We start from the raw sequence: 17,648 nt of genomic DNA, 5'->3' as shown, positions 1-17,648 counted from the left end.
CTATATTACAGACAATTAATCATATAGTAAAGGGAACAAAGTAGAAACCAGAAGCATTTCCAGTTTCTAGAACTTTCTCTGTGTGCACTATTTAGAGTGGCTTGGAGGTAGAGGGGACCTTTATTCCAGTTATATGTTTCATTGTCTCCTATATCCAGTGGCCTAATAAAGCATTTTTTAAAATCTGTGGATTATAACCCAATAGTGGGAAATGAAATCAGTTTAATAGGTAGTGACTAGAATTTTTTTAAAGTATGAAATAGAATGAAATGGAACAGAATAGAACAAATCAGAGAGGATCTTACTCAGTGAATAGTCTTGGCAATATGGTTTCTAATGCTTTCTCTTCAGTTAAACTGACGTGTATGTATATATATTGGGTAATGATAGATTTCACTGTTGATTGAAGACAAAAAATTTTTAAGAAACACTCCCCAGTGCAATGATAGGCCTGCTCATCAGATACACTAGCATTCTGTAGTCTGTTCTGACTTTGTTCAGTGAATCAGATCAGCTAATATGTATGAGCATTTTGCAGTTTCCGGCACACTCCTGGTACAGACATCTGGTCACCAGGATGCTTGTTTACTTTGGTGACAGACAAGCAAGTGAGGCCTCATCTATGCCAAGGAAGGCCCAAGCGGTGTGTGCCACATTCTGGGACAAAGGAACTAAGCTCCAGAGGATGATCTCATTGGAGTTTCCTAGTATAAGTACAGCCTGGAACAGCACTTGTAGGAGTAGGAGGTGAGTACAATTAAAACAAAATGAACAAAAACACCGTTGAGGGGCACTTCAGAATGTATCCCTCATGCATCTCCTGTTGGCTTCTGGAAGGCACGATAGTGATCTAATAAATAGAACCACAACCGTTCAATGGGTCACAGATGTGCAATGTTCAGAAGTGTCTCACTGGCCATTTCCTAAGCGGCTCCACATGATGAGAACGGTTTGAAATACATGTCCTTTTGCCCATTAGTTACCAAACTATCATCCTTTCCTAACTGCTAAGTGACAAGCATGATAGTGATTTTCATTGCTCAGAACTTGTGTCTACATAGGTTTTGATGTGTGTAAAGCAAAATGCCTGATTCCAAGAGCCTGGGCAACCACACAAAGTAAAACTCTTTATAAGACTTAGTAGATCTATACCTTGGCACACAGAGGGTGCTCAATAAATGTCAGATAAGTGATTGAATGCATTAAGTCTCAAGCTTGCAGTATGACTCATGAATAAATCTATTAAAAAAGACAGTGTTACTGCTAGGACAGTTGATGGCTGATGCAAATGGAAAATGCAAAAGAAATATTACTTGATTTTGAATTTATCTGGGTAAGATTAGCCATCATTAAAACCAGCAGTAAATACTGACAAGAGATCAGGAGTAGTTTTTTTTACTTTTTTTTTTTTGAGGCTTATTCTAACACTCCATCACTTTAATCCCTAATAAACCAAAGTAAATGATGGAGAGCTCCTGCAGCCACACACCACAGCAATGTATGTGTCCTTCACAGACTAGTTCCCAAATAACAAGATACCCGGGATCTGAAAGCACTGTGAAGGAGGCTGATTTATGAGCTATCTTCTCAGTTATGCAAGTTTTAGAAAGAAATCTATGTTCAGAAGTTTCACTTACTTCAGTGCCTAGTAAGCGGCATGCTTAATGTGAAGGTTGTAGATACAGCTGAAGCCTGAGAAGGGGGCTATTCAACTACATTTCCCACAAGCACTTGTTGTAGGATAGGGGGCCATTTTTATTGGTTTGCTGACAACCACAGGGCCAGTTCGGACTCAGGTGGTGCTCAGACTTGCTCAAGGATATCAGGTTACCTTCAAGATGGATACCTAACCTGACCATGGGCCATGGGCCAGTCCTTAAATATGAAGGTTTTTTTAGAACAGATGACTTAAGAAAGACTCTACACTACCCTGTAAGTACTTCTACTGTTGGGAAGAAGACTTCAGAAGTTCAGGATAAGAAAGAGTCTGTAACAAGTAGAACTTCAATCTGTGAAAGAAATATGCTTATAAGAAACTTGAAAGCAAAGAGAAACAGAACTATCAATAATAACTTTATAGCTTATAGGCCCCAAAACAGAGGACCGAAAACATGTGTAGAATTCCAGTAGGGAAAGAAGTAGAATTGGCCTCCATTTTTTTATCTTATAAAAATCAGTCTGTAAATTTCCTGAGTCTCAGTTGCTTTTATTTTCCAAAACAATAAGCTCACAGGACAACTTAAACATTTGTGAATTCTTACCATGAGTTAAGCTATACTTTTTTTTCTTTTTTCTTAAATGTTAGAGTATATTCCCTCATTTCATACACTTAAAACAATTGCTGGAATGGAAATTCTATGGAAAATAGCTGAGTTTTAACCATGCCTACCCTCCATGCCAAAAACTAGAACATCGATCATGTCTCTGAAAGCAGAATTTGAATCCTGACCATGTAATTATGCTAGAAATCTTGACAATGGCCTGCTTTTATTATAGGACAAAAATTTTTCTCCTGGGGTTCTCTGACCACTCACCTTCAATCTGGAGTCATTTACTGGACTCTTTTCTTATAGGAGTTTATGCTGATGTCCATACACCTTTAGAGATAGTACGGAATGGACAAGCCAATTTCTCTTTGCTAAGTTCTCTTTCTGTGTGCTGCTTCTATATAGAAGCACACAGTTTAACTCCACGACTCTAAGCCATTCAGTTTTTTACAAACTTCCCTAAATTATTCAGTGCATTTGACTTGCAGATGTGCCGCTGCTTTATATAAACACTTGGCTTTGAAACAAGGATCTATAAGAAATGCAATCAACTCTGCTCCAGTTGAAAGTACACGCAGAGCTGTTTGAACGGCGTTACCCCAAACAGCTCTGGGTGGCTTCTTTCAAGATGGTGTACTGCTACGTGTGCGTGCAGACTAGACCCTACAAGGTGGAAAGTTAACCTCACTCACCCTTACATCACAGGGCCTTTTGAGGTGAATTCCCGTAACTAGGCATACATCTGTATGTATTCTGATTGAAATCCTGTTCGGTGGCATTGCTATCGCAAGTCCAGCAAATTTCATTCTGTACAACATTAGGCCAGAAAGGAACACACCGACATACAAACACACAATGAAAACATGCAGTGGCGTTGTGCTTAATGCATGGGTATCAATGTGCACAGAGAAGAGGCCAAGCACATCACTTCATTTAATGCGGGCACAGGTCTGTACCAAGAGCCTGAAACATTGTAAACAAGCCTTAATAAGCAAAGGAGGAAATGTAAGGGAGAAACAAAGCTGAGAAAAATGAGCAGGAAATGGGCAAGATGACTCATCTATACTTGAACGTCTGACCTGTCAGCTGGTCGTCGCCTGCAGCAGGGGCGATGCGAATGTAAGGTGTTGTAAGCTGAGTCACGATTATCGCGGCTATGGCAAAGGAAGGTTCCCAGGTCAGCATGCATGAGGGAAGAAAAAGCCAGACTGAAGCTAGGCTAGCAAGGAGAATCTCGATCAGTATATCACATTGTCTCAACTTTGTTCCAACAACAACAAAAAAAGAAAAAAAGACAAAAAGAAAAAAAAACATAGCAAAGTGTTGAATTTTCTGAATTCTTTTCCCTTAAACAAGTTTTTGTCAAGCAGTTAGATTTCTAACTATGACACAGTTGCAAGCTTGGCTGATATTTTGGGAAACCAAAGGGGGGAAAAAGTAAAAACACAACATAAGTCCTAAATAAGGCTCTAGACTGAATAGTGTTTCCAAGTGCTACTGAGTGTGGTGTATAAGTGATTCGCTGCTAATCCTGATGATCCAAACTTTAGGCTTTTAAAATTTATTAGGTCACTTAAAATTCTGCTACTGAAATCACAGTATTTTCTCTTCTCCACAAATCACCTTGTAGAGACCATGATCTTCTTTCATTAAAGACATTTTTCTGTAGAGAGATTTCTCTGCTAACTAAAATTTGTGGGGAACATTTCCATTTAGGAACTTTATTTTGTCACATTAAGGGGCTAGAAAAAAATGCATCTCAAAGAATCAGTTCAAAAAATGAAAACTAATAATTGCCTTTGCTGTAGTTTGTTATGCTTAACATGTGACCAAAAACATGATTAGGATTCTGGAGGCTGACCAGCTGAGCTTCTTGGTTGGTGCACAGCTAGCTCAGCGGTTGTGTTTAAATGGTTAACATTTATGACACACAGATATTGGGGGAAAAATAGAAAATTAAAACATCAGTTCTAACATGATACAGCTGGAAAATGATGCAAAGAAAAAATATTGGAAAATTAAGGACAGGCTTACATGAAAGATTACTAATTTACATGGAACAGCCTGGGCGCTATTAGAAATATGGCAGCGAGTGAGGAAAATAGATCATCTACCATCTGCAGACAATTAAACCCAAAACTGCTGCTGCATAATATTTTGAAATATCCCTCTGCACCATTCAAACGGTGCTGCTTCTTGTAACTAGACAATTGTAGCAACTGGGTTCAGGAGCGGGATAATCATCTTTCACACATTATTAATGAAAACTTTCTAGTCTTGTGAAGTGAGATGAGTAAACTACCAGTTGGGTCAGAAAGTGGAGAAACCTCAGGGAACGACAGAGATAATTTTCTTGACAGGTTAGAGTATGCAGCTTTGCATACTGATATAGCAAACTGTAAATACTAAAAGGCTATTTCTAAGACTTGTTACAAAGTCAGTACCAAGTTTATACATCCAACATTTGCTGGATCATAGACTGTTGTTCAACCAAAGTTCTTATGTGGTGTTCTATTACATGCAGAAAAATGTGACTTACTTTGCTTTTTCAGAAAAATTATACTGTTTTATCAAAACCAGAGCATCTATTCAATACTGAAAAAGATAAACAATATGAACGCAAAGTTTCTTGAAAATGGCTAGGTTGGACAGCCATGTATTCACAGTTAAATGAAAGGCAAATAAATTGCAGCCAGAGGCTCAAAACCCACATAGAAAAACCACATTATAGATATCAGGAGGGATTTTTATATGATCTCTAGGTTTGGCATTGTAAAGTGTTCATTTGTGACTATGATTTTTAGTTACAAGGACAAAACTTGGATCTGTTATAAATTACCTTAAAATGGGAGTCAGCCGGGCCACCGCCTACTTTTGCAAATAAAGTTTTATTGGAACACAGTCATACTTAATTGTTTACGCATCACCCATGGCTGCTTTTGCATGGCAACGGTAGAGCTGAGTAGTTGTGACAGAAATCACATGGCTCACAGGGCTTAACATATTTGTCATCTCCCCTTTACATAAAAATTTGCTGTCCTCTATCTTAAAAGATCAATAAAATTATATTATAAAAGAGAATATGGCCAAATTTGGTAAAATAAAGGCAGATATTACAACCCTATGCTATGAAGACAGTATTTGATAGTAGTTGATAAATTCAGGATCTCTTTTAGGTCCAAAAGTATGTATGGAGGAGTAAAAAGTATATCAGACTTACAAAGTACCATTTCAGTTGAATGCAGTGGGGTCTTCGGGAATCTGATGAGCCAGTGTTTACCAAACTCTTTTGCATGACTCTCATGTTCCTTGGAGAATGAGTTTGGGTCCAAGGATTTGGGAAACATAGGGTTGAACAAAGTTAAACAGGTTTCTTTTCCTTGGAAACTTCTCAGGGGACTTCTCAGGACGTATTCATCACGTATATTAGGAAGACTATTTCAGGTCAAGCAAAGAAAATATTTTCTCTACAAAATGATGAATGACAAATGTAGATCATATCTGTATTTCTATTTCTAAATCCATAGCTAAATGATAGCAGATTTGCATAGATGAGTGGTCTTACTATATAATTTGTTTTCTTGTGTATTGAATATGAATAATTAAAAGGAATCTTAATTAGCTGTGCAAGTCAACATTCTTTTCAGCTCTTTTATCAGTGTGCTTTCTTTCTGTGAGCATTGTGGCCCAGAAATGATGGTAAGTCTTTGGAAAAAAAAAAAAAAAAAACAGTGAACAGGAAAACAGTGTAGAGAAACTTCTCAAAGAGTCTGATGATTAAAAAAAGAAACATTCAAATTTCTGAATCTAGTTAGAAATTGTATTGGGACAATGGAAGTCCTTCAAAGTTTTGTGAAGGTCTTCCAAAAAGTAGTACAGTACTTTGCAGTACAAATGTAAGTTAAATAAATTACTGAGCTTAAAAACTGTGAACTGTATTTTGCACAAAAAATTCACCTAAGAATATGACACTGGAATAATGGTCTGTATTCTTTTTAAGACTTACAGTGTAGCTACTATAATGCTTTTGGAAAGAATTTAGCATATGTTCTCAAGAGGTTTTTGTTTTGATTTCTAGTTACATTGCTGTTAGCCAAATCATAGGAATGAAAGGAATAAGTACACACATCTGACTCCAGCCCCCATGCACTAAAAAGAAAGAAAGAAAGAAACAAAAAAATCCCCAAAACTTTTACAAACTCAAAATCCTCAAGAATTTTAAATATGATATATTTATGTACCTAGGAAGTCTCACAGACTATACTATGCCTAACTTTTAGTAGACACTCACAAATATTTTTAAAATAAATGTGTAACAAGAAATGTATAACAACGCCAAGTTGCTACTCTGTCTAGGAGAAAGATTACTGGCATCATGTTATGGAAAACATTGTTTTATGGAAGACTGATGTGAAATATGCATTTAAATTGATTATTGTACCAATTAGAATGAATATACCTTATTTAGTTAATGTGAGAAATCTAATTTACTAACAATAAAGGTTTTGATATTTAAGTATATTCTGTCCACTTAGAGTTGATAATCGACAAAGCCTTCCAGAACTAGCATAATAGGAGGTTTAGCCCTACCACTGACTGCAAGGCAGCTTTTAGGTATGCAAAAGTCAAAGAAAACACATATACTAACTGCTAAGACACAGCTGGACCAGGTGGTCTTGAAAAGAATCCACCTAAAAAACGTGAATGTGATTAAAAATCAAAATAAAACTAAGAGGTTCTACGAGTTGTTAAAAGCTATTCTGTTAACTCCACCATACAGGTTGAGTTATGCATATTCTATAAACATTATGCATATTCTATAACTGTATGGTGTCTTTATATTTTAACTCAAGAGATAGAATATTCTGTGATGAGTTTGCCTATAACCAACAATCAAAATACAGTCACATATACCTATGAGGAATCTAGAGGTATAAATTAAAGGATACAAGAAAATATAGGCAATTCCCCACACATTCGGAGATAGGTAAGAACATACCTTAGGTTTTTCCTCCATGTCTAATTTTTATAAGGCTTTATATTTGAGATGATTAGTGTCAAAATATACCCTTAGAATATGATTAAAATAATCACAACATTAAATTTATAAAGAGTACGAAATATATCTTTAAGAGACATACCCACACTTGAAATTACAAACTAGCTGCCTGTGAAAACAAATCCACCTCCGTACTTTCTCTATAAAGATACTTGTCAACAGTTGTTTCATGAGAGCATCGACATCTTTGTAAATTCAAAATGCTGCTTAGGAATGTGGTTTAGTGCCTGAAAATTCAATTAAGCCACCTCACTGTCAGCAATATGTGGCGAAAGCACAGAAAGTTTGAACTCTTTTCAATTTCAAGCACCCTTCCTGCAGGGGACCAATAAAGTTATTAGACCTGCCTATCTCTCTGTTTTGACTAAGTAGTCCAGATGGAATGGCTTCCTGCACCACTGAAAGAACTTTTAGCATGAATAAAGAAAAATTATCTGACTGTAGCGGTGTTAAAACTTTAGACTGTGCTATAAAGGAAGTTCACTGAATCTGCACATGTGGAACATGATAAAATAAAATAGTACTAGACAGTGCAGTTTTACCTGTGAGGAGGATATTTCCCAAGGTTACCTTGGCATTATGCTTTCATGAATGGAACGGACAATGTTATATAGTGACTATTGACACTGGTTCCCCTCTTTCCCCACTAGAGTTTATTTGGATAGAGTTTGTCACTATAGAAATTTTTGCAAATGACTTAGAAAATATGAGTGGGGAATTTTAGTCAATCAGGTCATCCGATTGCCTAATCATCCTTTGGTGAATTGAAAAACAAATTACAATATTGATTAAATCTAGCTGATGGAAGAAAATGATCCAAATCATCATCTAATTCAATCTATTGTGAAAACAGCCAATGTCAGATTTCCATATGTACAAGTGTGTTATTTATATAATTATTTAGCTATGTAAATGAACATGATGACAGATTTCATTGTTTTCAGAGTGAATTGGGCAGGGACTCATTTTTAATAAAGGGGAGAGCAGATACTTATACAATGCAATACTATAACTGGCCAGAGGTTATACTGGGTGAAAAGCCGTGAAATACAGTGGAAACACTGTGGGTAGGAGTCCAAAGGTTTGGAATTAAGCCTTGACCCACAGATTATCAGCTGAGTGACCTTGGTAAGTAAATTCATCTCTAAAAAATATGCATGTTCTTCATTTAAAAAATACAAATAGCAATATCTATCTTCTTTCTCACAGTACTGTTCAAGAAACAGGTGACACATGTATGAAAGTGCTTTCAAACCGTTTAGCTGTGATTTCAGTGTGAGGCATTATAAATGAGGCACTGCGGAAGTGGATTCACTCTTTCAGAACTTGAGGGTAAGGAGAATTCGGCACAACAATTGGAGCATAGGTGTTCTTAGATCTGGGAGGTCTAAGAACATCAATACTTCATCAAGGGCTTCATAATACTTAGTATTAATAGCTAAGATCCTACTACACTTTATAAAACACACTAATATCTGTGATCATTTATTACTAATTTATTCCTAAAAATAAAGGAACTTAATCAAGTAAAATATGATACTATAAAAACAAATGTTTCAAAATCAATACAAATAGATTCTTAGAAACAGAACATGAGCCCATGACCACCTGACACAGTGTTTGGCACCTACCATGAAACCAAAAATTATTTGTGGAGCTAACGGAATAAAAAGGTCCAGGACCTTCAGGAAATAAGAATTTAATGAGAATTTTGAACATGCACATGGATGTCCATGATATATCAAACTATACTCCCTACAAGGGAAAACAGTGATATAACAGGGTATCTTTACCCAACAGAACTCAGGTGACTGTCTCTGGCCTGACTACATCTAGTGTCACAGACCCAAAGATGCCTTCGTGCTGTCATTTCTAAATTAAATCACACAGAACTTATCATGGTCATGGTCACCGTGATGGTCTGAGAGGGTGTAATGAATTACAGGTGTTAATTTATAGTGCCTCATTTCCATATGGGATTTTATATTTGTCAGAGCATTTTCCCAGACATTTCCCATGTCCTGGTTAAGATCACACTCCAAGGTAACAAAATGACATCACAGCTCATGTGTGCACACACAACCATACTTTCCTCTTTAGGAGGCTATGTGTGGTGAGCTTGAACTCCAGCCACTTCTACATCCCGTCCTCAATCACATTTTCTCAGGATTTTAACCAGGCGTGGGAAACAGAAATTTCACTAAAATCACCCAGTTATTGGGTTCAATTGCCCCATGTTTGGTGAAAAAAGCCCACACAGACTCCATCTTGGAGAGCTCTTATCCCTAGGTACCTGCTTAAAAATAGCAGGCAATATTTTACTACTTTGCATATGAAGATTCATTAGTCATAGTACTACCGCATATGCTTCTATGGTTTAAAAAACATGTACCGAAAGCATATAAACATTAATTTTATTTTAAAGAATTTTGAAAAGGCTAACCATTGAAAGCTGCTTGGAACATAGTCACATAACTCCTTTTTTAAATAAAAGTATCGACATGAAATACTATTAACTGCTAAGACTCTAATACATGCACCCACAGATAGACACATTTATTTTAACGAAGTTAACCTTAAAGAAGTTTTGAAATACCATCGAAAGATTTAAAGGACATAAACCGGGAGAGCATCCCATGATTTCAACCTACCTTTTGTGGCCACTCGGACACAGTCTATTTTGGTTTCCTGTGTCAAATAAAGAAGGGGAAAAAAATCACTATTTGTGCTTTATTTAAAACAAATAAAAATATCTGTTGTTCTATTTAAACACTGATAAGGAAGGAACTCATTGTTCCGAGTGTGGCGTTAATCACACAGTGACGAACTGCACTTCGGTACATGCTCACATGATGATTACCCCTTGTACCATGCTCAGATACATTTTCTGGCTCTGGAGCTGGTGGCCGTGGGCATTTCTGGGGCGGGTGACAAATGAGCTACACGTAAAATGTCCCTGACTAGTGGCCCTGTCTTCTCCAGACCCTTGCTTGTTCTCTGTGCAGACACTGCTGGAGTAGGAACTCTGGGTCCTGGATTTACCCCCTTTTCACGGCAAAAGTCAAGTCAATGATACTTAGACCCATGCTGTGAAGGAGGAAAACCATCATGGTGGCCAGAAAACTCACTAACGAGACTTTAATGTCTTACCAGAGTTCTGGGTTGGTCTGAACAGGAAAGGGGAAAAAATTCAGGAATGACTCCATAGTTCTTATTTTGTTTTCATCTTATCTTTCTAAAGCTGTTTTCTCTCTCAAGAAAAAAAAAAGATACCTAATTTAGTTACAGCTATAGGAAGCATAAACTCTTGTGGAACCAAAGAAACAGGACAGAATATGCTAGAAAGACAGATGTTGTGTATCTCGCAAAATTTTAAATGAGCTGAATGTATGTGTTGTAGCTATACTATTTCCCTGTAAAACAGTAAGCAAAGCAGAATTGCTAGCCAACTTTTGGTAACAAGTAAAAACTGAAAATAAAATCCATCATATTGAGAATATATTCTCCCTACCAAAACAAATACAGATATAGTCATTTCTTTCCATAAATTTCTCTAGGTGAAAATGACTTTACAAAGACAAAAACAAACAAACAAACAAACAAACCCACATACATTTGTTCCAAGTAAAAATACAACAAAAGCATGACTTTATTTCTTACTACTCTCTTCCTTAATCTACATTCTCATTAATAACCCTAAATAGCCTAGGTAAACAGCCATCTATAAAACTTACCCCATTGGCTCTACTAGCAGCTTGGAAATAAATTCTGTAGCTTTTATGGGGGAGAAGGGGAGTGTTCCAGTATCCGTTGTATGTCTTATTATCACCAATAGTAAAAGGTTGAGCAGCTTGGAGACTGTTTGCTGGGAATTCTGCAGCAAAGTAATACTGCGAGTTCAATATTGATGCATTCTGGAAGTGAATTGGCACGGGGTAACACTTTAAGATTTCGGTTGTCTTTTTAGTTCTTCGAGGTCGTTCTTCCTCAACAACTACTTGATAGACACTAGGAGGGGAGAAAAGTATTGTCAGTGATATTTTATGATGATCAAGCTGATCCCCTTTGTCTTCAATTGCATGGCGCCGTAGGATATCCAAAATAAAGAACACACCGGTTATAGTCAATAAGAAGTGCTTAATACCTAATAGATTCTCACTTAACACTTGCTCAATGAAAGAGAAGGAAGGGGCTTAATATTCTCCCACAGAACTCTCTCACCCCAGAGATGCCTGGATGGCTTAGTCAGCTAAGCGTCTGACTTGTGATTTCGGCTCAGGTCAAAATCCCAAGGTGGTGGGATTGAGCCCCACATAGGGCTCTATGCTAGGTGTGGGGCCTGCTTAAGATTCTCTCTCTCTCTCCCTCTACCTCACCCCTGCTTATGAGCATACTTTCTCTCTCAAAAATAAAATAAATCTTTAAAAAAAAGAACTCTTTCACCCCCAATAATACAATGTAGTTGAGGGGAAACAAAGTTCACCAAAACTAAAAATTATATATGTATATAACAATCTCTGCTGTTTATGTGAGGTGGACACTAAAATAATGTTTTTCTCACATGTAACTAAAGATGAATTTATAGAAAATTAACTCAGTTTACCTAAAAAATGAAATTATATAAATTATAAGTTTATTTTTAAAAAGACAACATAGGGACGCCTAGGTGGCATAGTTGGTTGAGAGTCTGACTTCAGCCCAGGTTATGATCTTGTGGTCCATGAGTCTGAGCCACACTTCAGACTCTGTGCTGACAGCTCAGAGCCTGAAGCCTCTTCCTCTCTCTCTGCCCCTCCCCTGCTCATGCTCTCTCTTTCTCTCTCTCCAAACTAAATAAATATTAAAATTTTAAAAAAGGCAATGTATTATTTTCTTCAAAGACATCTGAAGGAATGCAGGTGACATTTTAACAAGTCACAAAACACAGTATGTAACGATTCACATTGAGCAAGGTTTAATGTCCCATATTTTCTTACATTCTTTTGCTCCTCACCATATCAGATCAGTGGAAAGAGAGGACATAAGATCGGAGGAAAGAGACTGGAATTTCAAAAGCCAAGGCCTTGGATCCTGAACCGGAGTATGTGAATTATATACAAGGAGAAGAAGGGGATGGCGTGCTCTGAAGACAGCTGTGCGAACACCAGCTCCAGCACCTCCCCACCTTCCTCCCCCACTTCCCATGTCTGAATTTCGAAGTAACCATAAGAGAATGTGACCAACTTTGAAGAGATGCATGTTTCTTTTTTTTTTTTTATTTTTTTTATTTTTGAGAGACAGAGAGAGACAGCATGAGCAGAGGAGGGTCAGAGAGAGAGGGAGACACAGAATCCGAAACAGGCTCCAGGCTCTGAGCTAGCTGTCAGCACAGAGCCCGACGTGGGGCTCGAACCCATGAACCGTGAGATCTGACCTGAGCCAAAGCCGGATGCTTTAACCGACTGAGCCACCCAGGCGCCCCGAGATGCGTGTTTCTATGAAGATATGTTTTCAGAGAATGATGAACATTTGTATAGTTTTGGTGGGGGAAAAAAGTTTCTGATGCTGAGAGAAACTAACTTCACAGTAGCTTTCAAGAACTGAATCCAGAATCAATGGATTCTAGCAAGGAAGTGCATCTTTTTCTCACTGTATCAGAAAAGCACCACGACTCCCTGAAACAATGTTGGAACCCTAGAGTTACTCATAAGGGTACTCATTAATGCTGAAGAAGAACAGGGGAGAGGTGCCTACCATCCCCATCTGCCTGGGGAGGGCCTGGTGAAGTCCCTCTTTGAGACTTACCCATGTGAACTCTGAATGTGCATTCCATGAAATCACCTATTTCTGGGAGCACACCGACTTAGCACATTCTATTACAACAATGCAATCCAGCAGCTGCTGTTCAGTTTGTAATTCTGTCCAAATAAGAATCAATTGTTGTAGAACATCAGAATGATAGCTCAGTAGACAAGCAGTACGGTAGGTTCACAGTGTAATGATAATGCGAATTCTGAATGTGGTGTAAACATAAATAAATAAAAACAAGAAATAGGACTCTTACTTTCTAACCTTCTAACATCAGAGACTTTCTATTGGTTCTATTAAGATGCTCCAGCAAATCTGATAGAATTCTCAGTGCATGATGGGTCTGACATGAAAGGACACACGTAGGAAGCATCTGCCTCTAGGGAGGTCAAGAGCACATACGAAGATAAAGTGGACTTGGATTGCTTGCCCCCTTTCCTGACTTCTTACATGTGTAGTTAGATGCGGTGATTTTAAAATATATCTGCAAATTCTGACACTTCACTTGATGGTACTTTTCAGCAAGAATGAAATCATGCCATTTGCTGCAACATGGATAGAACTGGAAGGTATTATGCTGAGTGAAATCAGTCAGTCAGAGAAGGACAGATACCATAGGTTTTCACTCATATGTGGATCTTGAGAAACTTAACAGAAGACCATGGTGGAATGGAAGGGGAAAAATAGTTACAAACAGAGAGGGAGGTAGGCAAACTGTAAGAGACTCTTAAATACAGAGAACAAACTGAGGGTGGATGGGGGGTGGGGGAGATGGGAAATGGGTGATGGGCATTGAGGAGGGCACTTGCTGGGATGAGAACTGGCTGTTGTATGTAAGCAATGAACCATGGGACTCTATCCCCAAAATCAAGAACATACTTTACACACTGTATGTTAGCCTATATGACAATAAATTATATTAAAAAAATAAAAATAAAGTGCCTAGGTGTCCAACAACAACAACAACAACAAAAGAATGGGTTTGGACAACCTTAATGACTACATACACCCAAAAGAATGTAACAGAGGGGTAACTGGTAACTCTCAAGGGGCTGGTCAGAGAAGGCTAGGCATTTTCAGCCTGGTTCCCCAGGAAAGCTAGCTTTCTGGGAGAAAAGCCAGCCACCATGTAAATGGTCCAATGACCCTGAACCTGCCATACTGGAGAGGCTACCTGCAGGCATTCTGCCCTGCAGTCCCAAATAACTCCCAGGAAACAACTGGCATCACTAACAGCCATGTGCGTGGACCATCGTGGAAGGCAATCCTGAGATGCCAAGCAGGAACGGCCCAGCCAATGCTCTGCTAGCCCAGAAAATTGCAGCAAAATAGAAATGTTATTTTAAGCTGCTGAGTTTTGGAGTAGTTGGATATGCAGCAAATACTAAACAAAATATCAGGTCATAGAATAGCAAGAGTAAGGGGTCAAGATCAAAGTAAAAGACAGCACAATGCAGACAACAGCTGATTCATGAAGAAGTGTAACCGAGTCTGCAACTAAATACATACAGCATCAAGAATATGTGAGTGTTCTCTTAAGATGCCTTTTGTAGGGGTGGGGAGAGAGTGACACTTGCATTGATCTATGCTCTCATCCGAATTCTGCTAACAAGTGGGGTTTTAAATTAATTCCTTTGGGTCTTATTTTTTTTCCCCAATGAAATAAAAGAGTTATATCGATAAGGTGCATTTTATTCTTTTATTCAGCATGCAAGAACTACTCTCAAAAAAGGATAAATCAAAGGAATAGTTAATTGCTTTGCAAAGGGATTCTCTATTACATAAAATGATGTTTAACACTGGCTTCCTTCTATCAGCACTTCCAAGTTATTTGTTATATGACATGATTTTCAAAATTTCACTTTAAAAACAACTCTGGAAAACCCATATGCTGGACAAAGTGGAAATGTGAAGATACACATGAAGAAAAAGATTTACAGAAATTATTCGATACAGGAAGTGCTAGGCTGGGAGTCTCATACACGTAGGCTTTGTTTTCCCATTTTACTGATGCAAAAACTGAGGTTTGGGGGTGAACTGCCCATTCTGTCTGGGGCTGACAGCTAACGACGTAGCAGATGTGGTCTAATGACTTTCAGACAAGGCAGAACTAACACCACCTATAAAAAGTCCTAGTTAAGGTGCTCATCTGAACCATCTGCACCATAGGCATCTTTCCCTGCTTCGCAGATACAATTGACACACAAACTGGTCCCTACCTACTTCCCATAATCAATTTCAGTATTGTATAGAGATTCTTTCTCGTTTATCACATCCATGGGGCAACAGATGCTAATTACATTTTTGACCTTAGTTCGTTCTCCCATCTCTCTCCGAGTCATTAATAATTTCCAGGGAGGACATTCCTGTACTTTGCAGTGAGGCCAGCACCTGACTCATGTCCTCTTCAGCTCTTGATCCCAACCAGGGACCTCAGTGCCATTGGTGACAGTGATCACTCATTTTTCATTTCTAACTCCTCTAGATGAAAGACTAGCCCAACGACTTCCAGATTGTCCAAGTCCCACCATTTTGAATTCTATCACAAACGCTTTGTCCTTTATTCCTTTGTGCTGGCCTGGACCCAAGTTTGTTACTGAAATGCTGTTCTCCACAATACACTAAAGTATTTTGCTGCTCTCAGCAGATGACCCTAATTCATAAAAAAGACTGAGACTCTCTCATGAACCCTCTATCAGGCTCACGATCTCTCCCCCATTGTGATATACTCTTGCTCTGCTCCACACTCACAAAAACAATTTCCTATAAAGACTAATAATCATTTACATCTATTTATCGAGATTTTTTAAAAAACTTCAAGTTCCTGGAAGAAAAGGTCTACAATTTAGTCATCTTTGTATCTCAGCACACTTGGAATGAAGTGGGCCATGAGGTACATATTTTTGAAAGCACAATATAATCCAAAGTAATTTACATTTTATATGCATTATATGTAGTAGTAGGGAAGGAATACACTGGTAATCACAGATATGCTCTGTTTTACCAGAATATGATACTAATTTTATTTTGCATTCATTTCTTGAATATCCAAGAGCTAACAGAAGAAGAAATGACCAAGAAACAGGTTCTATGAAGAGAGAATGCAGGGTACAGTGTAAGTTTACTCAGGATAACCCAGGATTAAATAATGAACCCTAAGAGAAACAAAAGCTGCCTCTCTGTTTTTCTACCCCCTTCTCAGACCTTCACCTCTCATTTCCCATCCATCTTTCCCCCAACTCTGCTAGCATGTGTGCTGTGCTGTGTGTGCATTTATTCATTTATTAACTCCAGGAATGTTTTTGAGGACCTACTATGTGCCAGGCACTACTTTAACTTGAACAACACAATAGCTGACATGCCCTAAGGAGAGAAAATTATGTTTTGTAATTTAAATATCATCTAAGTGAATATAGGCAAGAAAATAAATAATTTTTCAAAGCAGGAATGTTATGAGGATTAGATGAAAACTTGAGAATTAAATGATCATTTAGTAGAACCCCATTTTAGCCAGCTGGTATGTTATACACTCCACTCTACTCCACTCCAGTTATATTACTTTTTAAATGGCCACCAGCTACTCATCTTCAGATATATTAAAGGAAGAACTAAGTTGACTAGAGCAATTTCAAACCCAAAATGTCTTTTCATCCTGGCTCCACATGAGAAATTAGATTTGCAAGCATCCAGACCTCAAATCTATTTGCTCTTTAATAATTTAAGCACTGAAAGGTCAAGCAGCTCTTTTCTATTCCCCTTTATCAACGTCCAAGCGCTAATGAAAAATAGCTAAATCCTATCTGCTGCCCAATTGCCACACATTGCTGTCTCCCTGATGGAAATTAACACATTATTGGCACCCAGGTCAATTGCACCTCAACAGAACTCTGACTGATATGTTTTTCATTGGTGCCAATAACGTCATTTCACTAGTGAATTTCATAAAATCTTTCCAACCACAATTGTAATCTCAAAAAGTCGCTTTGAAACTCTTATCCTTTGAATGGTTTTTCTAAAAGGGTGATTAAGAAGAGCAAGTTCTCAAGGATGGAAAACCAAGCAGAAGTTTCTAGCTTAGTGAGCTGAATTAAAATTCTATTATCCTTTCAATGCATTACTCAGCTTCCTTTGTTTATTAAAGTCTCACCATCCCTATCCTTATTCCACTATTCTAGAATTTAAAGTTACATAAAATGTTCCTCCAGCATTTGCAGTATGAAGGCATGATCCACAGTGAAGATGAATCTGCCAAAAATGTGACATCACTATATCATAACTTTCTTATGGAATGAAATTTAACTTAAAGTTTAATTTATGTGAGGCTTTCCTACAACAAAACTCTAAGGCTTTTATAAGGAGAATGAGAAATCTACATTTATATAGACTAGCACATGACATATAACCTAGAAAAGGACATCGGAACATCTTTCATGTACTCTGTTAGACCTGAAAGTTCAAATGTGATGAGGTATTTTTGGTTTTTTCCAACTTCGAAGACGTTGAGTAGAAGCCTGCTGCAGAGTTGATATTGACTT

The 17,648-nt window shown here is 37.8% G+C and overlaps 1 protein-coding gene across 1 annotated transcript in view; it reads right to left on the bottom strand.

The window, feature by feature from the left end:
• PTPRM (protein tyrosine phosphatase receptor type M) overlaps positions 1 to 17,648 on the bottom strand; it is a 755,728-nt gene that overhangs the window by 231,744 nt on the left and 506,336 nt on the right. Inside the window, exons 12-14 of the mRNA XM_029921584.1 lie at positions 11,061 to 11,334; positions 9,978 to 10,014; positions 3,347 to 3,421 (exon numbers count right to left, since the gene is read on the bottom strand). Coding sequence (XP_029777444.1) covers positions 3,347 to 3,421; positions 9,978 to 10,014; positions 11,061 to 11,334 — 386 coding nt within the window. The remainder of the gene's footprint in view (positions 1 to 3,346; positions 3,422 to 9,977; positions 10,015 to 11,060; positions 11,335 to 17,648) is intronic.

Source organism: Suricata suricatta, chromosome 14 (assembly GCF_006229205.1).
Source record: "Suricata suricatta isolate VVHF042 chromosome 14, meerkat_22Aug2017_6uvM2_HiC, whole genome shotgun sequence".
In the NCBI taxonomy this organism is placed as follows: Eukaryota; Metazoa; Chordata; class Mammalia; order Carnivora; family Herpestidae; genus Suricata; species Suricata suricatta.
The sequence above is the reverse complement of the archived record's forward strand: the minus strand, read 5'-3'. Positions and strand labels throughout refer to the sequence as shown.